The 23,713-nt window shown below is 40.3% G+C and overlaps 3 protein-coding genes across 5 annotated transcripts; 2 read left to right on the top strand and 1 right to left on the bottom strand.

Moving 5' to 3' along the window:
• The first annotated feature begins 2,798 nt into the window (after positions 1-2,798).
• On the top strand, positions 2,799-6,434 carry gpr101 (G protein-coupled receptor 101). The gene has a single exon (XM_019278417.2). It carries the CDS (start codon positions 3,677-3,679, stop codon positions 5,018-5,020), a length of 1,344 nt encoding a protein of 447 aa, XP_019133962.1. The 5' UTR covers positions 2,799-3,676; the 3' UTR covers positions 5,021-6,434.
• A 1,034-nt stretch (positions 6,435-7,468) lies between these two features.
• tm9sf5 (transmembrane 9 superfamily protein member 5) lies at positions 7,469-16,034 on the bottom strand. 2 transcript variants are annotated; one of them, XM_027281949.1, is made up of 18 exons: positions 15,737-16,034; positions 15,098-15,165; positions 14,916-15,009; positions 14,663-14,790; positions 14,058-14,187; positions 13,802-13,929; positions 13,550-13,664; positions 13,338-13,417; positions 13,132-13,237; positions 12,683-12,733; positions 12,193-12,325; positions 11,458-11,577; positions 11,288-11,345; positions 10,978-11,137; positions 10,698-10,849; positions 10,496-10,607; positions 10,034-10,205; positions 7,469-8,504 (listed from the first exon to the last, which is right to left on the bottom strand). In XM_027281949.1, exons 1-18 carry the CDS (start codon positions 15,872-15,874, stop codon positions 8,437-8,439), a joined length of 2,013 nt encoding a protein of 670 aa, XP_027137750.1. In that variant the 5' UTR covers positions 15,875-16,034; the 3' UTR covers positions 7,469-8,436. The 2 variants fall into 2 exon arrangements, with proteins under 2 accessions (XP_027137750.1, XP_027137753.1); XM_027281952.1 differs by lacking the exon at positions 12,683-12,733.
• Positions 16,035-18,364: 2,330 nt separating this feature from the next.
• rbmx (RNA binding motif protein X-linked) lies at positions 18,365-22,515 on the top strand. Of its 2 annotated transcripts, none has more exons than XM_019278430.2 (9): positions 18,365-18,662; positions 18,766-18,891; positions 19,691-19,797; positions 19,875-20,040; positions 20,140-20,289; positions 20,412-20,529; positions 20,728-20,856; positions 20,950-21,041; positions 21,830-22,515. In XM_019278430.2, the coding sequence occupies exons 2-9, from the start codon at positions 18,783-18,785 to the stop codon at positions 22,144-22,146; spliced, it is 1,188 nt and encodes a 395-aa protein (XP_019133975.1). In that variant the 5' UTR covers positions 18,365-18,662; positions 18,766-18,782; the 3' UTR covers positions 22,147-22,515. The 2 variants fall into 2 exon arrangements, with proteins under 2 accessions (XP_019133975.1, XP_019133976.1); XM_019278431.2 differs by having other exon boundaries at positions 18,367-18,662; positions 20,140-20,283.
• The last annotated feature ends 1,198 nt before the right edge of the window (positions 22,516-23,713 follow it).

Genomic DNA, 23,713 nt, shown 5'->3' with positions numbered 1-23,713 from the left:
CTTTTATTGCAGCAGAGACTTTAATCATTATCATTGGAGACACCTGTGTTTACCCTACTATGTCATGTCAAAATGGCTGCGGTGGCCAAATATCAACAAATTCGAAATTTCTATCATGCTATCAAACAATCGGCAATACTATCACAACATGCAAAAGAAAAAGCAACATCACCATTCATTTTGGGGAAATGAATTCCAACACCAAGCTTCAATCCATCAGTCTGTTAATTTTAAAAGACTATCAGACCTATAATAGGTTCTTTAAAAAAATGTAGCTGGTGGTTACTTGTTGATTTAGGCATTTCATGTTAAAAATCTGGAGGCTGTGTTCTGCCTCTGTGTTATGGATGATAAATTCAAAGCACCACTGTAGATATTTTTTTTTTATATAAATGGTATCAACCCAAAGTTTAGGAATAAATGACTTCATTCGATTTGTAATGATTATTTGTCTTTTTACATTAATATCATAACTTATTCAAGGTTCTTACTTTATTATTGACACTTCTGTGATTTGTCAGAATTGTACATGCACAATTATGCCAGTATAAAGACTGTATAGGAGACAGAGATATACATGGTAAGAGGCAAATAAAGAGTAAATTATAAAGAGCAGGTCCCTTTTCCTCCACACAGTGTGTGTGTGTGTTTAATTTTGTTGGTTCATCCGTGTCACTAAGTGACAGTGAATGAAAGAGAAACTGCATGACAGGGCTTTAGACAGAAAGATGGGCACCTGAGGCCAATGTGAACATTAATACTGTATTAACAGTCTAATAATCCCATGAGGCAGCAGGCCTGTGGGTCTCCCTTTGAACCACAGTCCATTCAACATAAGAACAGGAAAACATCTCCCCACCTCTTTGCAGTCACCAGCATTTCATTTGCAATCTAAATCTAAAGCACAGGGTGCTCGAGAGTCACATCAAAGGGCTTTTTGATAGCTTGGATAGAGCAAAGACTTGAAATAAAATGACTAATTATGAGCGTTGATTAGTAGGCCATGTAAGCAACAGACTAATTGGATTGCACAATGTTGTACTCTTTTTGTTTCCTGTGCATCTTAATGAAGTATTTTCGCTAGAAAGGCTCAAATGGTGAAGCAATTTTTGTGTTTTCAGCTAAAGAAAAAAAAAATGGTCGCTATGTTCATTAAACAAACAGGTAGTGGTTATTTGATCAAAATTGAGTTATTCACATATTCATGAACACCAAAATGTGAAAGCGTTTTTCGTGTCAATAGAACCATTAGAATAAATTTCAGCGTGGTACAAGGGAGTTTATTTATCTATTTAGATTGAATCAGAGTCTAATTTTCAGCCTCATCTCGTCAGAGGTTGAATAATGAAGGCTGAAATAACTGTAATAATTAGTGCATTGCCATTAATTCTTTTTTTTTAAATCAGTAAATTAGAATCTTAAAGTTAAAACAAATTGCTTCTTTGGCAAACAAAGTGCTTCTTAATGGGTTGTCGTATAGCAAGTCTGGTACACATCCGGCAGGATTGCAAAGATGAAGTTTAAAGGACCAGTGTGTAGGATTTAGTGCCATCTAGCGGTGTAGTTGCCGATTGAAAACCCCTTGCCTCACCCTCCACTTCCTACCACAAAGGAGAAACTACGGTGGCACAAAACGTCAATCTAGAGCCAGTGTTTACTTTGTCTGTTCTAGGCAAATGTAGAAACAGTGAAGTTCAACATGGCAGACTCCATGAAACAGGACTCACTGCATCTGTAGATATGAAAGGCTCATTCTTAGGTAACAAAAACATAATGTTTCTTATCTGGTCAGCTGGTCAGGTGGTTATACAGACTATATAAACTAGTGAAAGCATACTGTACTTTATACATTTTATGAATCAGTGAGAGCTGATCTGAAAACGACATATGACTGAAAACGTCACTGGACGTACCGTTTTGTCAAATTCTATTTCCAAAGTCAAGAGCTCTGAAGCTCAGCATCTTAAGAGGTCATTAAAGTGCTCTGGGGTGAAGAAAAAAAATGACTCAACTGGGCAAACAACATCTGCTAATAAACACAGTGTGATATGGTTGAAAGATTGTTTTGCCAGCTATATCTTAGTGCTGTAATATTACCTAAGGAAAGATGAGAAAATATGAATTATGGCTTGTTTTAGGACTCTATAACCAAAAACAATGCTTCAAATCATCTAGATTATATGATAGTTTATATATCAGGATAACCATCAGGTGTTGGGCTACTTAAAAATATTAAAATACTGATTCTCGCTTTATAATTTCAAACCTATAGTTCTTGGTGCTCTCCCACCCAAGAAGGAGGTCGACTTAAGCCCTATTTTGTTTTCTGTCCTGACAGCCATGCTCTTATGTGAAGATCACACAAATAGCCATTTGATTGAATCTCTTGTTGTTACTAAGGAGATCTGGGAGACTGGCTGAGTCCATTTAACCACAGTCTACAGTATGTAGGCTATGTCTGAATGGAAAATTTAGCTCTTTATGGTGTGGGGAAAAAAAAATCCTAAATAAAAGGCATTTCTTAACTGAATGCTATAATGATTTATGTAAATAGGACTGTGGTTACACGTTGCTGAAGAGAACAATCAATAATATGTCCAACCCTCACAATGATGTTTCTTTTTTTTATTCTTCTATTAATATCCAGTAGCAGAGGAAAATAAATTGGATAGCGTTTATTTTATGATTGCACCATGTAAAAAAAAAAAAGTGCCAGACAAGGTCGTGAAACGCACTTGCACATCCACAACAAAAGGGGAAAACGGATGGGAGGGGGTTCAGCGACAAGCTCCAGCGGTGGGGGAGATTTCAGTGCAGGTGTCCTTCGTGTGTGTGTGTGTGTGTATGTGTGTGTTTTTTCTTCTTCTTCTTCTCCCTGACATCTCGGAGACAAGACCGTAAGTAGCCTAAGACTGTTGAGGAGGAATCAGAGCTGATCAAATAATAAATGTGTGATCTGCCATGAAATCCGAAAAGAGCAGCAGCGGTGGGGATGATATGCCCGTCTGGATGAGAGAGACCCCCGCTGGGTGAAGACACGCAACGTATGTTAGCTGAGCCGTGAAAGCTCGCTGCCATTGACTGGATGTGAGGCTGAAACGGGAGCAAAACGATGGAAACCGAGCGCAGGAGAGTGAGCATCCTCCGGCAAAACATCGCTCCACTGACCATTTCGAGGTATTATACATCATTTACAGATTAGTAGCCCGCGATATTTGCCACTGTCTGGACAGATTCGCAGTCGATGCTGTCATATTGTCGCCAGACAAATGTCCATTTTTTCACTCTGCAGATGTGAGCTGCAGGAGGAATATGGCCTGTGAAACGTTCACGGATTAATCACTGATCACGATGAGCGGTGAATCAGTGTTGATCATCTCCAGCATTACAATCTACCTAAGGATGAGTCTTACTGGACTGTTTTGGCGTGTAATGGATCATATGTCATGTTAGATGAGATGCATATAAGCATCATTTGGGGATGTATGTTGAATTTTGCACCTGAAATCCACTGAAGCCACACCAGTTTATTGTTCTGGCATACTGAAAAGCAAACAATCCCTGAGCTGGTTTTCCCTCCTATCATTCTGCTGATGAAGATGGGACTAACTTGACTTTTAAGTCTGCTGGATGTGAAGCCACACATGCACTCACTGGCCCTGCTGTCCGACAAACAATGCCAAGCTCCCAGGCGCCCAGCATGGGCACAAATTTCACAGATGTTCCCTGGGAGCCTGGTCTCACCGGCTCCAGTGAAGACCCAGCCTGGTCCTCCACTGCTAACAGTGTGGTGAAGATGGTGCTCATATCTCTAATTGTATGCGTGTCTTTGTTTGGGAATGTGGTGGTTCTGCTGGTGTTTCAGAGGAAGCCTCAGCTCCTTCATGTTGCCAACCGTTTTGTCCTCAACCTCCTCTTGGCAGACCTACTTCAGACTATATTAGTTATGCCCTTTGCCATTGCAGCCACCGTACCGGGTGTATGGCCCCTGGATGCCCGACTGTGCCAGGCTCTGGTGGTACTCATGCATCTTTTTGCATTTGCTGGAGTTAACACTATTATAGTTGTTTCTGTGGATCGCTACCTGGCCATCATCCACCCACTGTCATATCCCACCCGTATGACCCCTCACCTGGGCACCAACCTTATCATCTGTACCTGGGTGCTCAGTTTCCTTCAGAGCACACCTCCGCTCTATGGCTGGGGAGCCATTGACTTTGACCACCATCACAACGTGTGCTCAGTGGTGTGGTCCTCTAGCCTGTCCTACTCTGTTGTGGTATCCACCTTTTCCTTCTGGCTGCCACTGCTCATCATGTTTGGATGTTACTGGATGGTGTTCAGAGCAGCTCGGAGGCAAAACGCACTTGTGCACCCCATACAGACACAATCTTACTCCCAGCCCTGCTCGCAGGACTTTCAGGGACCTAGCAGTCCTCAGCGGCAGCCCCAGCCCCAGCAGGCCAGTTCACCTGATGGCCCCTACTCTGCCAGGGGGTACCCTGTTCGAGTTAGACACAGACGCTTTCACTACCACTGCAAGGCAGCTCGTGTAGTTTTCGTGATCATGGCTTCATATATCCTCAGCATGGGGCCCTACAGCATACTGAATACTATATCTATGAGTGCCAGAGCAGCTGTACCGCCTTGGCTGTCCTCCCTTGCCCTTGTGCTCTTCTTTTTGCAGTGCTGCCTCCACCCGTACATTTACGGTTACATGCACCGAAGTGTGAGGAAAGAATTCCTTGCTTTGCTCTGTGGACTGTTCTGCAAACAGGGTCGTCCCAGTCAGAGCTCTGCTGTGGAAACCTGCTTCACAACTACAGAGGGACGTTTCGGTGCCCACTCTCACCTGCCTAGCCTGACTGCTCGAGTCTTCCCTCTGCAGACTTGGGAAGAGTGCACAACATCCTCCTCTCCCACTTGTGAGAGGAAGTCAAGGGACAGTCGTAAAGAGACCACCTCTACCAGCATCAGCTCTGAGAGGGAGCTCACAGTTCACAGCAAACGAAGCACATAAACTGCCTTGAGGATTCATTGGAGAGACCATATTTGCTCTTACTGGAAGAGCTTGTCATAACAGTAGGTTCACACATAAGCTCATATGCCTTATGTCAACAGGGTTATTCATTCTGAAGTCGCTGGCATTAGCATTAGTGTTATTACCAACTTGACCACCAACATTTACTTTTTTTGGTTATAAGCTTGATTAAATGATTAACTTGAGGTTGAATATATCTCTTTTAATAATGACGTAGTCTATTCATTGGCACATTATGAATGTGTACTGTAATATACTGTCTCTGTGACAGAAATCAATCGGTTATTACTTTAGTTCTTTCCACTTTATTTCCACTTTTTGTTTGGGGTTTTTATATGTAAATGACGTTTTAAGAGTTACCACATGTGTACTAGTTAGATAAAATTGGTATTTAAATCAATCTAAATTGTACATCTTTGCCCACACATCTGTTATAAATGCCACTGGGTCTTTTTTTTTATTAACCTTGACTTGCTGTGTCAGGATAGAAATGATTTTGTGGTTGGTTTTCTGACCACTTTGCTTTAATTATGGACCATAGGTGACTCTGATAAGCTTTATTGATCTGCAGTATCTGCACAACTATTCTATATCCTTTAAATTTTTGGTGTGTTGTATTCTCTGTGATCTTGCCTGAGGGCACGGGATGTTCCTGTCCTTGTGTTGACGCGAGCAAGCTTTGCCTGCAACTAATGAACTCAGGGTATGCCTGTGAAAGGATTTGTAGTGTCGATCCCTGAACTTGAATCTTGGTGAGCAAGTGAACGTGTGTGTTAACGTCCCTGTCGCCGTAACTGTTCTTAGTCTCAAAGCACCTTTTGAGTAAATAAGTAGAATAGTGATTTATTGTATTTGCCACTTACAGAACACATAAGAGTTGGCCACTCCAGGAAGGGGTGGTCATGTTGTCTTAACCTCTTTGTTTCCTTGTAAACTCTAGTTTACCTGAGATAGAAACATGCAGTAGTGTGACACTGTATATTTGGACTTTAATGTCAGCCTTTTTTTTTTTGAGGAAGCACAGTAGTTTTGTTGAAAAAATACAGTGCATACAGAGCAGGGTATGATAAAAAAAAAAAAGAAGGAGCTAACTTCAGTGCACAACTTGCACCAGTTATTTAATGTAGGCTGCATGCCGTAAGATCGTAATAAATTTTTTATTGTCAACTGAATACGTGTAGATTTGTAAAAAATACCTCCTGTTTAAAGCCACGGTGAGGATGAGTACTTACCTAAGTGTTTTATGCTCGCAATGACTCTCAAAGAAAGGCAACCCACTTATGATGGGCTGCCAAAGGATGTCATAGGTGCATCTCGACATTATGTGCATTATTTGAAAAGTGTGTCTAGTCTCTATTTTGTCATGATTTTGTAACGTTCCTGAAAAAAGAAATGTGTTACTATCATCAGTGTTATTAGACTGTGATCATTTTCTGGGAAATTGGAAAAATCACGACTTATTGGACTGGACTGCACTGCCGTGGATTTGAGCCTTGGTTTATTTAAAAGGTCACTTGAGAAATTCATACTACAGTATTATAAATGACAATCAAACTTGTATAAGTTTGTCAGTGTTGCTCCACAAAGAACAAAAGAAGGTACAGTACAGTAAAAAAAAAAAAAATGTAATGAAGTGTATCATTAAAAAGGAGAAAGTAATGTTTTGCTTTAAAAGTGCTTTAAAACTACATATTTTTGTGATTTCTATTGTGCTTTTGTATTATTTATGCTTTAATTATCCAAAAATTGTCTGTTGTTTAATAAAAGTGAATTAATTGTAATGTGTAGGATTAATATTTATTGCGTTTTTCATGTCTAACAAGTTGACAAGTGTGCATTATGAGCGTGTCAGGGTCCTTATTTGACATTGATGCCATCAACCAATGCCTGGCTTTACATATAATGAGCACGATCTTAAAAAAAAAAGGTAACTTACAGGAAATCTTTGTAGTCAGGTCTTTACCAAGGGATTTGAATGAGGGATAAGTGAAAGAAATTTCATAAAACGCATGAATAACGCTAAAAAAAAGCCTGCCTACCCCATCAGTTAGATAAGTTTTTAGTTTTTAAGTTTAAATCAGTACAAACAAGCGCAAATTTCAACATTCAGCTGAAAGATAGTAATGCATGTTCCTGTCTTTAAAAAACAGTCATCCCCACAAGATATATGTACAATATACGCCAGTGGGGAAAAAAACAAATAACATTGCACTGCATTTGATCATTAAAACCATCACAGCATTATTGCAATTACTGTATACCCATCCTTACACCATCTCCACTCTGCATTTTGGTTTCAACCAAGAAAAACTACAGGTAGGAATTGAAAACTAAATCCTACAGCCTTAGGTCCAGACACTAAATTAAGAAATATGGTTAATTGTCTGTAGTGGCTTGAAGGGGACAAAAAAAAACATGTGGCCTTCATTCAGAATTAATTGCATTTATTTGTAAAAATGTTATCACCTTGGGTGATGCCTCCACACTGCTTGAAGCAAAAAGGCAGCAGTGTTTTATGTAGTTAATTTTCAGCAAACCGCTCATTTGAATCTAAAGGGTACTTAATCAGTAAGTTCAAGGACTGCGTTATGATAACTAGGTGAGAACCTTTGCTGTGGCCAGACAAATCAGGCATGTCATTAAGAGATCATCCTTCATGTGCAACATACCGTAGCCGTAGCATAAATACAGATGTGCTTCTTAACCAAGTGTACCTCTTGTTTTTATGCAAACTTAAACATAGCTATCAAATACAAAAGAATGGACATGTAGCATAGTAATGTCAGTGTTTTATATACGTTCTGTACTACAATACAGGCTGATATTTAAGGATTTATAGCCCCATCTTTACCTTGGAAATAAGAAACAAAACAAAACAAACAAAAAAAAAACAATTATGGTGACAATCTTAAAGTAGCATTCTCTCACTCACGCTCTTTATACAGAATATGTACACACATTTTCCCCATCATTACATTACATTACAGATTATGAAAAAACAACATTTAGCCAAAAAGGGAATAGAAAAGCAAAATACAGAACATTTTACTTTCTTTAGAAAATCAAAAATAAAGACATTTCAGCTTTTCTTGTTAACCCATCAAAACAATCTGCTCACTACGACAGCTAGATCATTGGAATCCACACTGATTTTCAAGGAGCCATTCAAAATATTACTGGTCAACAGTGAACACAAAATTCTATATTTTTTTTTTATAGAGAAAACAACAGCAACATAAGTTTAAAGCACAAAAGAGGACGGGCTCTGCTCTTCGGGTCTTTTCGATGATAACTGATGGTTTCAGTTCAGGTCCACTCAGACCTCTTTATCTCACACAGCAGCACTGAGGAAGCCAGTACTGCAACAGCAAGCAGTCAGTCTTTCCCTCAGTCCTCTAGTCCACCTTGACCACACTGTAGATCTTATTTACAAACCAGAAGCAGGCGAAGAAGCCAATTGTACCTGAAAAACAAAAAACAGGTTAGAGGAATGATTTGATTAAAAATAACAAAAACCCAAGCAGTTGCATTGACAAAATTTAAAAACACTGAAGTGACACTAGCTGCCTTTGGAAATCTGTTTGGAACAAGTATGATTATAGCACAAAATGAATGAAAGGCAATAAGCTCCTGAAATTAATGTATTTCAGGAACACAGACCCAAAAAATAACCCAAGTGTCAAATTTATATAGCAGCAAAGCCAACTTCCATCTGCTACAAGTTTGAAAAATAACTTTCGACAGGGTTGGGACTGCGATCTTCACAAGACAGCCAAAACGCCGGCGCTTTATTGATCAAAATCCAGGATCAATTCATGTGGGTATAAAAGTCCTATCTCACTCAATTGGGGATACGCAACCCAATCTTGAATTAAGTTGTGATCAAAGTTTGGATGAGGTGAAAAAGACAGACAAGAAAATAAAGACTTAAAAATGGGAAATGAGAGCGATTAGGATTATTTAGATCAAAACTGGAAGCAAGGAGGGAAACTGATCATCTTTTCCTTGAATCCTTGGATTATTTCTTGGTGGTAATCTTTTGACATCCCCTTGCTACTTACAGCTCTGTGTTAAGATAGTGTCAAGCAGTGCTCCACTGTCAAGCAGGCCCACAGACTAACTTTTATCTGGCCTAATGACAGTATAACACCAGAAAAAATGTCACCATCCGACATAGTAAGCAGTATATTTTGAGGCTGTTATCTAGTCCCTTTTATAATACCACACACACACACAGAGCTCTTGTCTCATTTGAGTGGGTGAGCAAGAGAGCTGGACAGGGCAAGAGAGTGCTGTTACCATGTCAACATGTGTCAATCTCTAATAACATGGAGAAAAAAAAAAAAAAAAAAAGCAGCAGCAATGTTCTGTTCATCCTCGCTCACACGGCTGTGCGCACACAGAGAAGTTGTTTTAACAGCGACAATTAGGGATCCTGACTGCATTTATATCAAACTAGAAACAACAGAGGGTAAAACTGATCCAAATAAAATCAGCAAAACTAGATCTGACCAAGAGGGACTTTGAACATTCTAGTCTAATTTCTGAGTGTCTCTGATTTTCATTAAACTTTAAAACAAAATATCACTTTAAATTGGACCTTTGCAAATAAATAACTGTACTTGACACAGTTCTTATGAATTACCAGTCTAGAAATGACACAAACACAATACTGTTAAGACTACAATGTGTTTTATGTCATAGAAACAGGATGAAGGTCCTGAGTACGGCAAACAAAGCAAACAATGACATTCACTGCTGCAAACTACACACCCTTTTATGCCGGACTTGCAGTAAGCTATTTAAGTGTCTTCACAGGCCATAAAAAAAAAAACTAGAACAGCATTGCAGCGAACTGATATAATGTTTATGAATGATCAGTTGCGTTTTATACAATTTAAGGCGACCAATAAAAACAATAGATCATATAGGATATCCTGGTGTCATTGCAATGTGTCAAGACAAGGAGGAAAGAGTTCACAAGTTACTTACCTGTGAAGAGGAAGAAGATAAGGACCATAATCATTGTGTATCCAAAGTAGAGGATGGTGCTGGCAGCTCCTATTATTTGCAACTTTGAGAAGAAGTAGTGCACAGCATAGATGAACAGATAGACTGCTGTGAAGCCGCTGGTCAGGAAGGAGCGCCACCACCAGTGGTAGTCCTGGACACACATTACAAAGGACGAGCTGTTAGGATCTAGTATTTACAAGATGTCAACTGAAGTCTGGGCCAGATGGAAAATACAGACAATGTTGATTCAATTGCCCTGTACAAAAAAGAAACTAGAATACCATGTAGTCATGGCTGTGTGGACAAATGCTAGAGAAAAACATTTTATGTAGGACTATAATATGGCATTTATAATATGCGCTTTTAACCGCAAATTCGTTTTTAAGTGGAAGTACAACATTTTTCCAGAAATGGGAGGAATGAAACTGAAGATTCAGTTACCTCAGCACATAGGTGGAAGTAGCAGAGCAGAATTGTGGCCTCAGAGCAGGTGATGAGCAGGATAATGAAAACCAGGAACAGAAATCCGAACATGTAATACATCTGATGAGACCTGAAAGAGATCATACAAACCATGGTAAGGAGCCAAATCTTAACATGCACTGCAGACCAATCTGGACAGACAGCATTCCTGTCGTGTTACCAAATGCTGTTGAGGATGAAGAAAAGCTGGATAAAGATGCAGCCAAAGGGCAAAATTCCACCCATTACAATGCCAGGAATAGGTTTTGTAAAGAACGACTGCTCTGGAATTTGACGGGGGATCTGGTTTGTCCGCACTGGTTGCTCAATCGCCTGTTCAAGAGAAGAATCGGAGAGTTTCTGATCAGTTAATGAAAAACTCTCAAGCACACACACAAACATTTCACCTGCAAACACTGATTTCAAACAGACAAATTGATAAACTAGGAGGCTAAACTCACAGCCTTCTTGAATCCAAAGTAGGCACCAATGAAGGTGAGAGGCACAGATATTCCAAACCACAGGGCCAGAATGGCAACCAGAGTGCCAAAGGGGATTGCCGCTGAGGAACCCTCCACCCAAAGGATCAGGTTCATCAGGAAGAAGTCTGCAAACACAATACTAAAAAGGCAAAGAGATGGACAAAGGAAACACATGAGATGGATAAAAGCAGAGTGCAATGCAAAATATGGGCATCTACAAGGTAACATTTCACTACAGGGCAGAAATGAGACAAATGAGTCAAAACAGAGAATCCACACAAGATTTTACCCTGGGCACAAGAGGGCTGTCAGCAAGACGTTTGTCTTCCACTTTTCACCTCCAAAAGCTAAGAACAGAAACAGAGAGGAGGGGAGGATTCAATGGTGAGAAAGATCACACTCACACTAACACTCTGTGTCTTTACTGAAACTTTACTACGGTATTTATTTGGCTCTTACTTTTGTACAGGCGTGCAGACACATAGCCAGCAGGCGTGCCCAGCAGAACCCAAAGGACCACAGCACACGTCATGAGAGCTCCTCTGTTGGCTGGTGACAGGAAACCCAGACAGGCCAGGACTACAGTGGACAAACAGTCATCAGTGCACTCATTCAGACACACCAGCACCATTGCAAGTGAAGCATGAAATGAGCTTCAAACTGGATCCCATAAGTTTTGGACAATGAGGGATATTTTGTATAATTGTAAAGCGGGTGTGTGATTATTTGTGAAAGTATGTCATGGTATTTTTGCTGTACGTTTGTTTGTTTTAAAGTTGTAGATTTTTAATGCTTCTACGATCCGCAGCCTCAAAACTCAAAATCAGCTTTACAATATATTTGTCTTTAAATTAGACATGCACCAAACGACTGGGCGTGACCTGAATCAGCCGACTAGACTGATCGGCGTCTCGTCTATCGAGTTTGGTGCCTGTCAACTCGCAAACAGGAAAAGCAAGCTAAAGTAAAGTTTGTGAGTAAATCCTCAACTAAGCATGTGTTGGATGATTTGCTTTCAGCTGGTTGCTATTTGTACAAAGAAGGTGCGGCACACCTTACGGTTGTCTTTAGTTTGAATGAGGTCCTGTAAACTGGTGCATTTTTGGAGAAAATGTAGATGAAATGATGAATGATGTTAATTCAAATTAAACTTATCCATGATATATAACAGCATACTTTAAATATAGTGCTTACAGAGTGTGATAAAGGTCATGATGAAGATCTGGGTGCCCTGTCCGAGGAACACAGACAGCAACATGCCTTTCCTGGGGGGACGGAAAACATCCCCGTGTACCTGCTTCCACCCTGACTCCTCCTGTGCGTCCTCCTGGGAAAAGCAGGAACACAGGAACAATCACAATCAAGGAAGTGCTTAACATTTACTAAAAGTTAAAGTTTAACCAGCCACCAAGCAGTGAATATTACCGCACAACCTGCTAACAAAGCAAAATAAGGTGATGAGTCTGAAAACGTGGTTAAACAAAAACTGTAAAATATGGTGTGTAAAACTCCTCAGTCAATTCTTGAGTATGAGAAACTTGCACATTAAAAAGTATCCACACCACATTTTAGCGGATATCCTAATAATATTCCAATAGTCCCCTTTTGCCACAATCACACACCCAAACACCTGATTTCATAACCATAAAAATGTTTTGTTCAAAACAGCTTTCAATAAGCTTACATAGGGTAGAGAAGATTTTTCCTTGGCCGATGGAAGCTTTATCAAGTCTGCCTGTGAAATGTAACAAAATGTTTATAATGCTGAATAGTGTGCACCCAGTGTGATGCATGGTACTGCACACTGTGTAATTACAGCAACATGACTATGATAAAAATGACCAGTAGAGACTGTCAGGCGAAAACCTCAATGTCTCAGATCAAATATAATAAGTTTGTTGTCCATTGGGGCATAGGGAACAAGTGTAACCACAGCCATTCCCGGAAGCTGTTGGTGTGGAAACATGAGGTTTTCAAAGATATGGTCCCATGTTATGGTCCCAGCTACTTTGAATAATTCATTTGCATTGTGGCAACACAATGAACCTTGAACCTACCTTGAAGTACACAAGAAGAACTAAATAAACGAAACAATCATATTTTACTAACAGATATAATGATCTTTTTCCTTACCTGGTCCACCTGGTTGTATCTGGCAATGTCCTTGTGCAGGGTTCTCAGCATGATCATAGCAACCATGCCAGACAGGAAGAGGACAATGACCAAGGAGTTCATGATACTGGACAAACACAAAAAAAATACCATAACTTCAGCTAACAAGCATCAAGACCAAGGGAGTTTTAGGTAGAGAGTGCACAATGTAAAAAATATCTTCATACCTAAACCACTGGATGTTGGTGTGAGGCATGGAGACCAGGATGTAGTCCCATCTAGAGGCCCATTTGATTTCATTGTTTTCCTGTAAAACAAAGTAACATTATTGTACAAAACATCAAACACAAAATGTATTCTTCTTCCATCTCAAAGGTGTATGGACATTGTTATGCATTAGTTACATATAACTAATCATTACAGTAGTTAGGACTCCTACCTTAAATTCGACCGAGTAGGTGTAAATGATGGACACATCATTATCAAACTCTCCAGGGACCTCCATTGGGGTACCTCCGCTACAAGTTGGATTTTTCTCATCTGTATTTTTGATACTGTTGTGCAAAAACACACAAAAAGCCTTCATGTCACTTCATGTCAGATTATTCATGGTTCAGGGTGTTCGTGAGGTAGATTATATCTAAATCAAAACATGGTGGCACCATACCTATCTACTACCAACCACAATTACCTCTTTGGCTCCAGGGTGGCAGCGACCAGCCGAGCCCCTCTCCATCCTTCTGATGCTCCGCTGTGGTAAGTAATCGTGATGTCCACATGGTTGAAGACATAGAATGTGTTCTTTTTGTTGAACTCGGCCTGAAGAGAAATAAAAAAATCTTATTCAATATCAGGCACTCCTCAAGGTAAAACTTGGAAACAATAATCTGTATGTTGAGTATTCTCTACACTTAACTGTAAGTAAGGCAACATCAATCACAACTCACATTGATAACACAAGCGTCTTTAACTCTGCCATCTGCAGTAACAAGGCAGCCAATGGGAAAGCCTGGGTTGCAGTACTTCTGACCATCTTCCACATCATAGCACCAAGTCACCGGCATGTTGTCAATGATCCTGAAAAATAATTGGGGGGGGGGGGGGTAGAGGGATAAATTGCAACTCAGACTCAAGATTTAGAAGCTGGGTACATGAAATAAACAAAGTCAGAACACACACACACACACACACACACACACACACACACACAGGTAGACTATCAGAGTTTAGTCCGTGAATGCACCTGGATAGTCTCTGCTTAAGAGACATTTCAGGCTGTCTGTGATCTGAGTGTCTGATTGGCTTGCGGGACGTGGCGCCGGGCACTGTTTTTTCCTAAAAGTTGAATTTGGCTCAACTTCTCTCCCGGACGCCGGCCTGCGTTGTGGGCTGTCAGTGCAGAAACGCACGACCCCCACTGAAATGAATTGAAAAACGCCACCGGCGTCCGGTTTGCCTGTCCCTGTCTGAACACCCACTTACTTCAAATAAGTAAAACACAATATAAAATATAGAAGAGAAGAAACAAAATACAGTAATATATTTTGCTGACCAGTGGTGCTGGTAGTTCAGCTGCATTCCCATCTTCAGAAAATCAAGTTTGGTTACATCTTCCTTGGTTCCCTTCTTGTAAGTCTTTGTGCACACTGTTTTGCATGGAACATCTTGTTTGAAGTTGAACTGTGAAAGACAAAAAGTCACGTTGCATCAACAGAATACATTAACCAAAAGGAGCGTTGATGGAATCTAAAACAGGTAACAACTTAAAAAGGTAATGCAGCTTAACTTTTCTGGTTGACACCCACCTTGTATGGCGAAGACTCGATTCGTTCCCCAAACAGCACCTGCCCGAGGTTCTCAGAAGGCCTCTTTTCCTTGATATCTTTGCAAAAGTCAAACCTTTAAGAAAATGTACACACGATGAGAAGATGACACCGATATAACCAGCCATTAGAATGACATCAAGAAGAAACTAAATGTTACTTACACATCATACTCGTAAGGCAGGACCGACTCCACCGAGTCCAAACGGTTGACAAAAAGCTGGATCTCTGTCTGCGAACGAGCAAAAACAGTTTGCCTTTCAGTCTATGTATGTTGAATGGAAACAGGCCAATACCTGACTGGTTGTCACATGTCCCGGGTCCATTCATCCAACCGGAGTCAAGAAATAACTCAGTCATAACCAAATATTAACTTAAGATTGATTCATCTGTCTCTCTAAAGGGCAAATTATTTGTCAGATCACAACCTCTTGCCCAGTCCAAGCGGACCTGGTCTTTGCCAGGACAGAGCAGCAGTCAGTCAAGTTTACTGCTGACTGTTTTCAGCCATAATTCATTTCAGTCAGTCAGCTAGTAACGCTAGACTGTTGGAAAACCAACACCTAGAGTAAGCGTATGTATTCCCTTTGGCAATGACAGCCACTGCCAACAAACAACACATTCAAGAGCACATCAGGATATTATGCTAGTGCCCTGGTTCCAGGTAGTAGCCGGGGCCTAAGGAAATGACCGGTCAGCTAGCGGGATTAAAGGAGCACAGCAAATCAACAAACCGAATCGAGTACACCAACACCATCACATTAAAGTACACAAGAAGTGAGAGAGTCATAAGCTGAGCATACCTGGCAATCTTCGCCACCTTTGCCGTTTTCACAAAAACTCACTGGGGCTAAACCCGGAAGATAAAACGCCGAGCACGAAGAGAAATACGAGACTAGCGAGTAAACCAGCACAAAGCTCAAATGTATCCGCCTCTTCATCTTAACGCGGACACACGGGAGGTTTTTATACACTCGTGTCAAAGGATAGTATTCCTTCTTCAGGGGGAAGGCGACGTTTGTTAGCTGTAGCGTCCACTGTTAGCAGGCTACGTCTCTCCGCCGAGCTGACCTGTCTGGCTGCGTTTGTGACGTCCGCCTCTGTCAGGCTGTGCCGGAAGTCACATAACTGTACCTTCGAAATAAAACCCGTATGATAGGTAATCTCTTTAGTGTGTACGAGTTACCCGTTTTTAGTTGATGTAGACACACCCGTGATGTTACTTGGTAAGATATATTTGTATGAATACGATTATAAACAAATGCAGTTTCAAACTGAACAGCATGCACACTGCCAATGCTTTTACGTTGAAAGGAAAGAAATCGGACGCCCAGTTTTCTCCTGACCGACTTGACACCGTGGAAGTAACACTGACGTTGCTTTTCGGCTCCAAACATCCGTGTGCACTTTTCTAACGACACGCGAATTAGAAATACGCTTAATGGGATAAACTGGCGCTACTACAAAATAGATTAAATAACAGGGAAGCGAGGGAGCAAGACATACAGTACAGTTTAAGAGAGATCTAAAAGTCGCCTGACTAGAAAAACTGGAACTGATATATTGCGATGCAAAATATACAAACGTATATGCAAAGTGGTTAGAAGTGCAAAACATCGTCAGTACACATTAAAAAAACAAACAAACCAAAAAAATCAATATGTAAAAATATAATATTTCTGTGACCCTAAATGCCAGTGTTATTAAAAGAAGACGTCTCACTCCATAAATAGGCGTGAGATCAAGATCAAGACGTAATGATCATACCATCCTGCTTAGCCTGTTTGGTAGGTCATACCATTGCAAAACCATTGTTTGTGTTTTGTGTTGCCTGTTAGGTAACATATACACGAATCCCAGTAGGTCAAAAGCTGGAAAAAGGCTGACTGTTCTCAGTGACGCACAAAAAAACAAAAAGTATTTTTTATTTATTTATTTATTTAGGTATTGAACTACAGAAGCGGTCGTGCATTTATACATTACATTATTTCCTCCGTTTTCTCACGATAATCAGTTAATTTCATTTGTTTTCTTGAGATTTCAAGTTATTCATGTCATTATCTCAAAATAACAAATGCTGTTATCCCGTGATAACGGGATCATTTTCCCGGGATCTTGAGATAACGAGACTTTGTTTTCTAGAAATAACGGCACAATTAATTCAAGATCTCAGGATAAAAAAATCAAATCTCATAGGTCTGAGATTTCCATCACATGTGACAATGCCCAGCTAAGCTGATGCTGACTGATGGATGGACTGATTGATATACTTCTGCTCCTCTGACATTGCTGCACCGAATTATGTTTCTTGCAATGATTTAATGTTCTACATCCTTTTGTTTTCTCAAGATCTTGTATTAATTATTTCGTTATCTTGAGAAAACAAAAATGTCATTATCTTAAGATCTTAAGAAAAGTATCTCCCAATATTTGTTTTTTCGAGATAACATAAATAACTCGTTATCATGAGAAAACGGAGGAAATAACTGCTTAGGTCATTTGTATTGAACATGAGTACAATTTGTTGAGAACTTTGTATAGGCTACTATGTGCATTGAATGCTTCATTATACTTAACCACACTTACAGGGAAACTATTGTACTTTTGACATATTAGTTACGACTTAAGTTTGCAGATTCAGATTTTACATAGAAAACAACGAAATGTGATTTATTGTTAAAGGTTAAACTACCCAGTAGTATATAAAGAAGTTAACATGAGCTCCACCTTAACATGCTGCATTGCTGCTTACATGTTAGATAGATAGATAGATAGATAGATAGATAGATAGATAGATAGATTAGACTTTATTGACCCCGAAGGAAATTCAAGCATCCAGCAGCATGCATGCAGACATACATTAAACATACATTAGAATTAACCTATAACACAGGAGCCATACGTTTCAATTGACCTGAGATGGTTCTAAATTTAAATATGTGCAGAGAAATTAAACATTTGTAGAAAAATTTAACATTTGCAGAGAAATTAAACATTAGGATTTAAAGTAGAGGATAATAATAAAACATACAAAAAGAATACTATATAAAAACTACAAATGTCTGTAAACAGATGAATGAAAGTCACAGTCAGGCAGAGGTAGTCAGAAATTATGTTAATAATAATAATACATTTTATTTCATAGGCGCCTTTCTGTCACCCAAGGACACCTTACAATAAAAGAGAGTAGACAGCAAATAACAGAAACAAAAAAAACCATAAAAGTATAAACAGGTTAAAATAGGACAATGCAATTGAATCAAATGCATCAATATTAGCAAACTACCTCACTCACAGGAATAACTAGGTACAGCACTGACGTTGAAGCCTCAGTGGTGGGCTGTACAGGGGATTCTCGGTAGGTGGCTGTACAGGGGATTCTCGGTAGGTGGCTGTACAGGGGATTCTCGGTAGGTGGCGGTGTTGCGCCTCGGGTCGTCTGCTGTGCTGGCAGCAGGAGAGAAGAAGAGGGAAGGGAGTGGAATAAACGGTCGTGGGGTACAGTGACACAAAGCCGCGGCAAATTGCTGTGTGGTAGCAGCTAGCTGCGTACTTAATATAACGATAATAGGATAGTTTTTTTATTTATTTTTTAAAGCAGTCTTATCGGCATTGACAAACATCGAGTCCTCGCTTGTAGCTTGAGTACCCGCTAGCTAGCATTAGCCACCGGCACGTTTATCGCCATTTTGCGCATTTCTCCAGCCCGAGACTTTCTCCAGCAGCAAGGTGAGGACATGTCTACACACCCAGCGTGTTAGGTCGTGTTTGAAACACCCTCAGACTTATAACAACTCCATACGACTCTTTTATTTATTTATTTATTTCGCAGGTGGTGAGTTTTTCAGCATGGCAGAGGCGGACCGACCAGGGAAGCTTTTCATCGGCGGACTAAACACCGAGACCACCGAGAAGGCCCTGGAGCAGTACTTCAATAAATATGGCAGGATTGTCGAAGGTGTGTTGTGCCACTGTTGCTCCATTTGACTTTGAGTTCAGTCCTTAGTCAACTTTGCGTCAAATATTTATCGTTAAAATGCAATGCTGTTTCAGCTGTTTTGCCCAGTCTGAGCTTCTTTTGTACCTGAATGAACCAAATGTGTGGCTGTAATTATAAAGCAGTCAAATGTTTTCTTTTGCAGTTGCCTCGTGAATTATGTTAAGATTCATTTGCTTATTTAGTTGTTTTTGAATCTGAATTAATTAAATTTCTTTTTATATGTAATGTACAATAAGTCATATTTTGTTACTTCAATAGACTTCTACTCTACTCTTCTACTGCGTTTCTCTCTTGTCTAAAACAGTATGGACACAAGTGTAGTAAAAGATGTACAAAAGTCATATATATTTTTTATTTATATTTATATATTTTAGTATCTATAATAATACTATATATAATATGATATATATATATAATATACTATTAAAATATATAGAATAAAGATGTACAAATCTAAAAAATATATACAGCAAAAGACATCTGTGAGGCAATATGGTTGCTATAAATATAAGTATGGTGAATGCTAAAAGCAGTTTAATTTTGCGGCAGAAAAATAAGACAACCCTTGAAGTCGACCGATTTGTTACAACTTGAGACTTGGTATAGAATAGTTCACGGTCATAGAAGCATGCTTTTGTCCAACCTGTTTGGTGCAGGACAGGTTGGTGTACCTTTTTTGTCAGGCGGTAATGTAATCATGTTAAACCAACAGTCACAAAGCACAAGATGTCTCCTCACTGTCTTTTTTTCGTTGCAGTTCTTTTGATGAAGGACCGTGAAACAAACAAATCAAGAGGCTTCGCTTTTGTTACTTTTGAAAGTCCAGCTGATGCAAAGGACGCAGCCCGTGAAATGAATGGAAAAGTAAGCACTCAACTTAATCAGCCACAATCTTCCGCAAATCTTCTTGAAGTTGTGACTCTAATTATAACTCTCGACAGTCTCTTGATGGCAAGCCTATCAAAGTGGAGCAAGCTACAAAGCCTCAGTTTGAGAGTGCTGGCAGGAGAGGACCTCCACCCATACACTCCCGCAGTCGTGGTCCTCCCAGAGGCCCCCGTGGTTCTAGGGGAGGTCCTGGTGGTATGAGGGGCCCACCATCCAGAGGTAAATGATCTATTATTGAGTTTGTAGAATGTGTGTAATAGTGAAATGTTCGCATTGAATGTTTTTAGTTTTATAATTGCCTTTCTTGTCTATCGAAAGACTACTATGAGAATTCGGGGAATGTAGACACCTTCTTTAAAGGGATGTCATCCAGAGGCCCTCCTCCGATGAAGAGAGGACCCCCAGTTCGTAATGGAGGTCCCCCACCCAAAAGGTCTGCTCCATCTGGTCCTATGAGCAGAGGTAAATGTGAGGCAATCATTTTACTACTTATCTTAAATTGAATTCACTCTATGCAGACAGGCTGTGTGTAATTCTCTGGGTTAGTTTGTAATTAATGAGCCAGTTTGTCATTATTTTGTGTGTTCCAGCCCCCATGTCAAGGGACAGGGATCCCTATGGTCCACCCCCTCCTCGCAGAGACTCTATGATGTCCAGGAGGGACGATTATCCATCACCAAGAGATGACCATTACAGTTCAAAAGACAGGTAATACATTTGCATATTTAGTTTCATCAGAGATTAATAGCTTTGCTGTATTGAAGATTGAACTCCCAAACTGGAATCAGTCAACTGACATTTTTACATAGTTTTGCCAACAATTTAAATAGTTCTTGTTACTTACTAAGTAAAATATTCAACAAGTGATGTTTGCAGCTCTGCAGTTAATTGTGTTATGCTTCACAGCTACTCCAGTCGGGATTATAATTCAAGAGATTCGAGAGACTATGGACCTCCACCCAGAGATTATTCATACAGAGAATACACCAATTCCAGTTCCAGAGATGACTATGGCTCAATGTCAAGAGGCTACAGGTGTGTGTGTGTGTGTGTGTGTGTGTGTGTGTGTACACATTGTGAGATTGGGTACACCTAACAATCAACTAAAAATTTGTTTTTATTATTCAGTGACCGCGATGGTTATGGGGGAGGCCGGGAACCGAGAAGCTATATGGACCGTCCAAGTGGGGGCTCCTACAGAGATTCATATGATGGTTACGGTAAGATATGACTCCCTTAGTGTAAAATCAACAGATGACCACTGTGGCGCAAAGAAGAGCTGCACGAATAACCAACCAAATCACATTGACTACCGCAGTCTCCAGTAACAAGACATTGCAGATTTCCCCCTCCCCAGAGGAATCAGCATTTCAGACAGCCTCTTTTAAACTTTTTTTCTTTCCCTTTGCCGCAGTCAAAGTTGCATATTTTCATGCTATCAACATTGTACAACCATTGGCACCTCAACTGAAAAACAAAATCATATCGTCTCCACATATCTGTCCATATTACCGTTTCATTCAGCAAAAGAATCAGTTTGTGGCAATATCATGCAGAAATAACATAATGTGCCCCAGAGAGTTTGCAACCATAAGGAGCCCCAAAAAGTCGTTGGAAACATCCGTTGACCACTCAGTATGTGTTGCCTAGCAAAGCACTCCCTCAAGGAGTAACGTTCAAAAAACCATCAAGACAACTCTGAAAACCTCGACCTTACCGGCAGTTCTAACACTTGGAGCTCTAAAAAGGAAAAAATGGCTACTCAGATCAATGGCATGCTGAAATGGGCGACACTGCCCACTAATTCCCTGTGCTTGGATAAATTACTGCCCATATCGACTAAATATCCATGTTAAATTTTAAGATGAGCTACATGATGCGACATTTAAACGTGTCGTCATATATTTATGACAGGATGAAGTCTATTGGCAAAAAAATGAGCACTTGCACAGTGCAAGAAAATGTATAAATTGAACCATGCCAATTACCTGACCCATTGACCCTGCAGGTAACTCTCGCAGCGCCCCACCTTCACGGGGCCCCCCACCATCCTATGGTGGGAGCAGTGGAAGCAGTCGTTACGATGACTATGGCAGCAGTTCCCGGGATGGCTATGGCAGTCGTGACAGTTATGGCAGCAGTCGGAGTGACCCATATCCACCTAGCCGTGGTGAGCGAATGGGCAGACAGGAGAGGGGCCCAGCTCCCCCTGTCGAGAGAGGCTACCCTCCTCGTGATTCGTACAGCAGCTCAAGTCGTGGAGGGCCACGTGGTGGCCGTGGTGGCAATCGACCCGATAGAGGAATGGCTCGCAGCAGATACTGAACTGGACTTGGAAATCGCATTGAAACCAAACGTTAGTCTCAGTGCACAGTTAACAAGTGTTTTGGAAGAAATCTGACGAGACAAACTAGCCATGTCTAAATCTGTGGAATATAAACCTTAATTTTGAACTGTATCTTGACTTTACCAGTTTTTTATGTGTAAAAGTTTTTTGTTTTTTTTTAGTATTTCTCTTGCTCATGTAACAGTACAGTTACCAAGTGAGTGTTAGTTTTTGTACATTCAGTGCTGTTGGAATCTGCAATGCCCTATACGTCTGGCTTTCCTACTCTAATAAAGCTTTTAGTTGTACCATGACCACTGCTCATCGATTTTCAAAACACCAGAGACAGTACATGAATGTTGAGTGACAACGTCATCTCCTCTTTTACAAAGTCTTTTGTAAAGTTTAGTGAGTCTGCCCGTGCTATATAGTCGAGTGACTTGAGTTCATTCTTAACACATGTGCCAACAACTGGACGCTACTGTTTTCAAGCGTTGGGCAAATGTTACTGTCAAAATGTTCCAATGTAGTTTCCTTGGAAATGGATCCATCACCATAGAGCCATTTGATGGCATGCAACGACAAAACCAAAGGCAAGAACAACCAAATGCAAGTCGACTGGTAGTCAACAGCTGGTAAGCAAAGCAAACCTCTTTGTTTCTCATCTGTAAATGAGTTTCTCATTGTCCTGTATTGCAATCTACCCTCAAGGGGGGGTGATATTCAAGACAATTTTTTCCTCCGTGGACAAAAGAAAAATGGAGGTCAACTGAATGTACCCATGTCATTGTAGTCCGTTTCCTTCAGCTAAAATTGTCAAGTGCAGCAACATCCCAGGAAGTTTCGTGGCCTTTTCAGCAATGAAAGTGTAACAGCCATTTTGCCAACTGAGCCCTCCAAATGATGCTTTTTGCCCAACCAATCGTCCATCCTCAGTAAAATGATTGGCAACAGTGCATTTTTAAATCATAGGACGAGATATCTAGGTATTGGTAAGATTTCCTTCTTGGTAAAAGAAATTTTGTTTTATCTAAGAGCCATTTTCTCAGTATCAGAACATACAACACAAGCATGCCAATTCAAACAATGGAGACCTCTGGAAGAACACCACTGTCCTCACTGCCAAACTGGATACAATCACTGAAGCGAATTCACAGTCGGACCAAGGACTAAAAAAATCATTTAAAGATGTTTTTATGAATACATGATTAAGAGAAGGGCAACATGTTAATATTATGCTCTCATTGCAGGATGAACCCCCCCATGCTCCAAGGCAACTGCCCTTGCAACTTGAATGAAACCTGAATTGTGTCCTCACGTTGTTGGACCAGTGAAACCACAGTACACCAGTGCGGGTATGTCCACTAGACTAATCAAAATGACTCTGTACATGTTGGAAAAAGTACTATGAATCTATGTTTGAACTGTTGCAGATGACAAAGTTTGTTGTTGCTGTGAAACTAAATCATTTTTCATGTTTGCTGTCTTTCAGATGCTGGCACAGACTTCTGTTGAGGGTGCTGGTTGAATCTCTTTTCAAGTGGAAATGCGTGTTGAAAGTGGGAA

Source organism: Larimichthys crocea, chromosome I, assembly GCF_000972845.2.
Source record: "Larimichthys crocea isolate SSNF chromosome I, L_crocea_2.0, whole genome shotgun sequence".
Lineage (NCBI taxonomy): Eukaryota > Metazoa > Chordata > Actinopteri > Sciaenidae > Larimichthys > Larimichthys crocea.
This window is presented reverse-complemented; position numbering and strand designations above follow the sequence as displayed.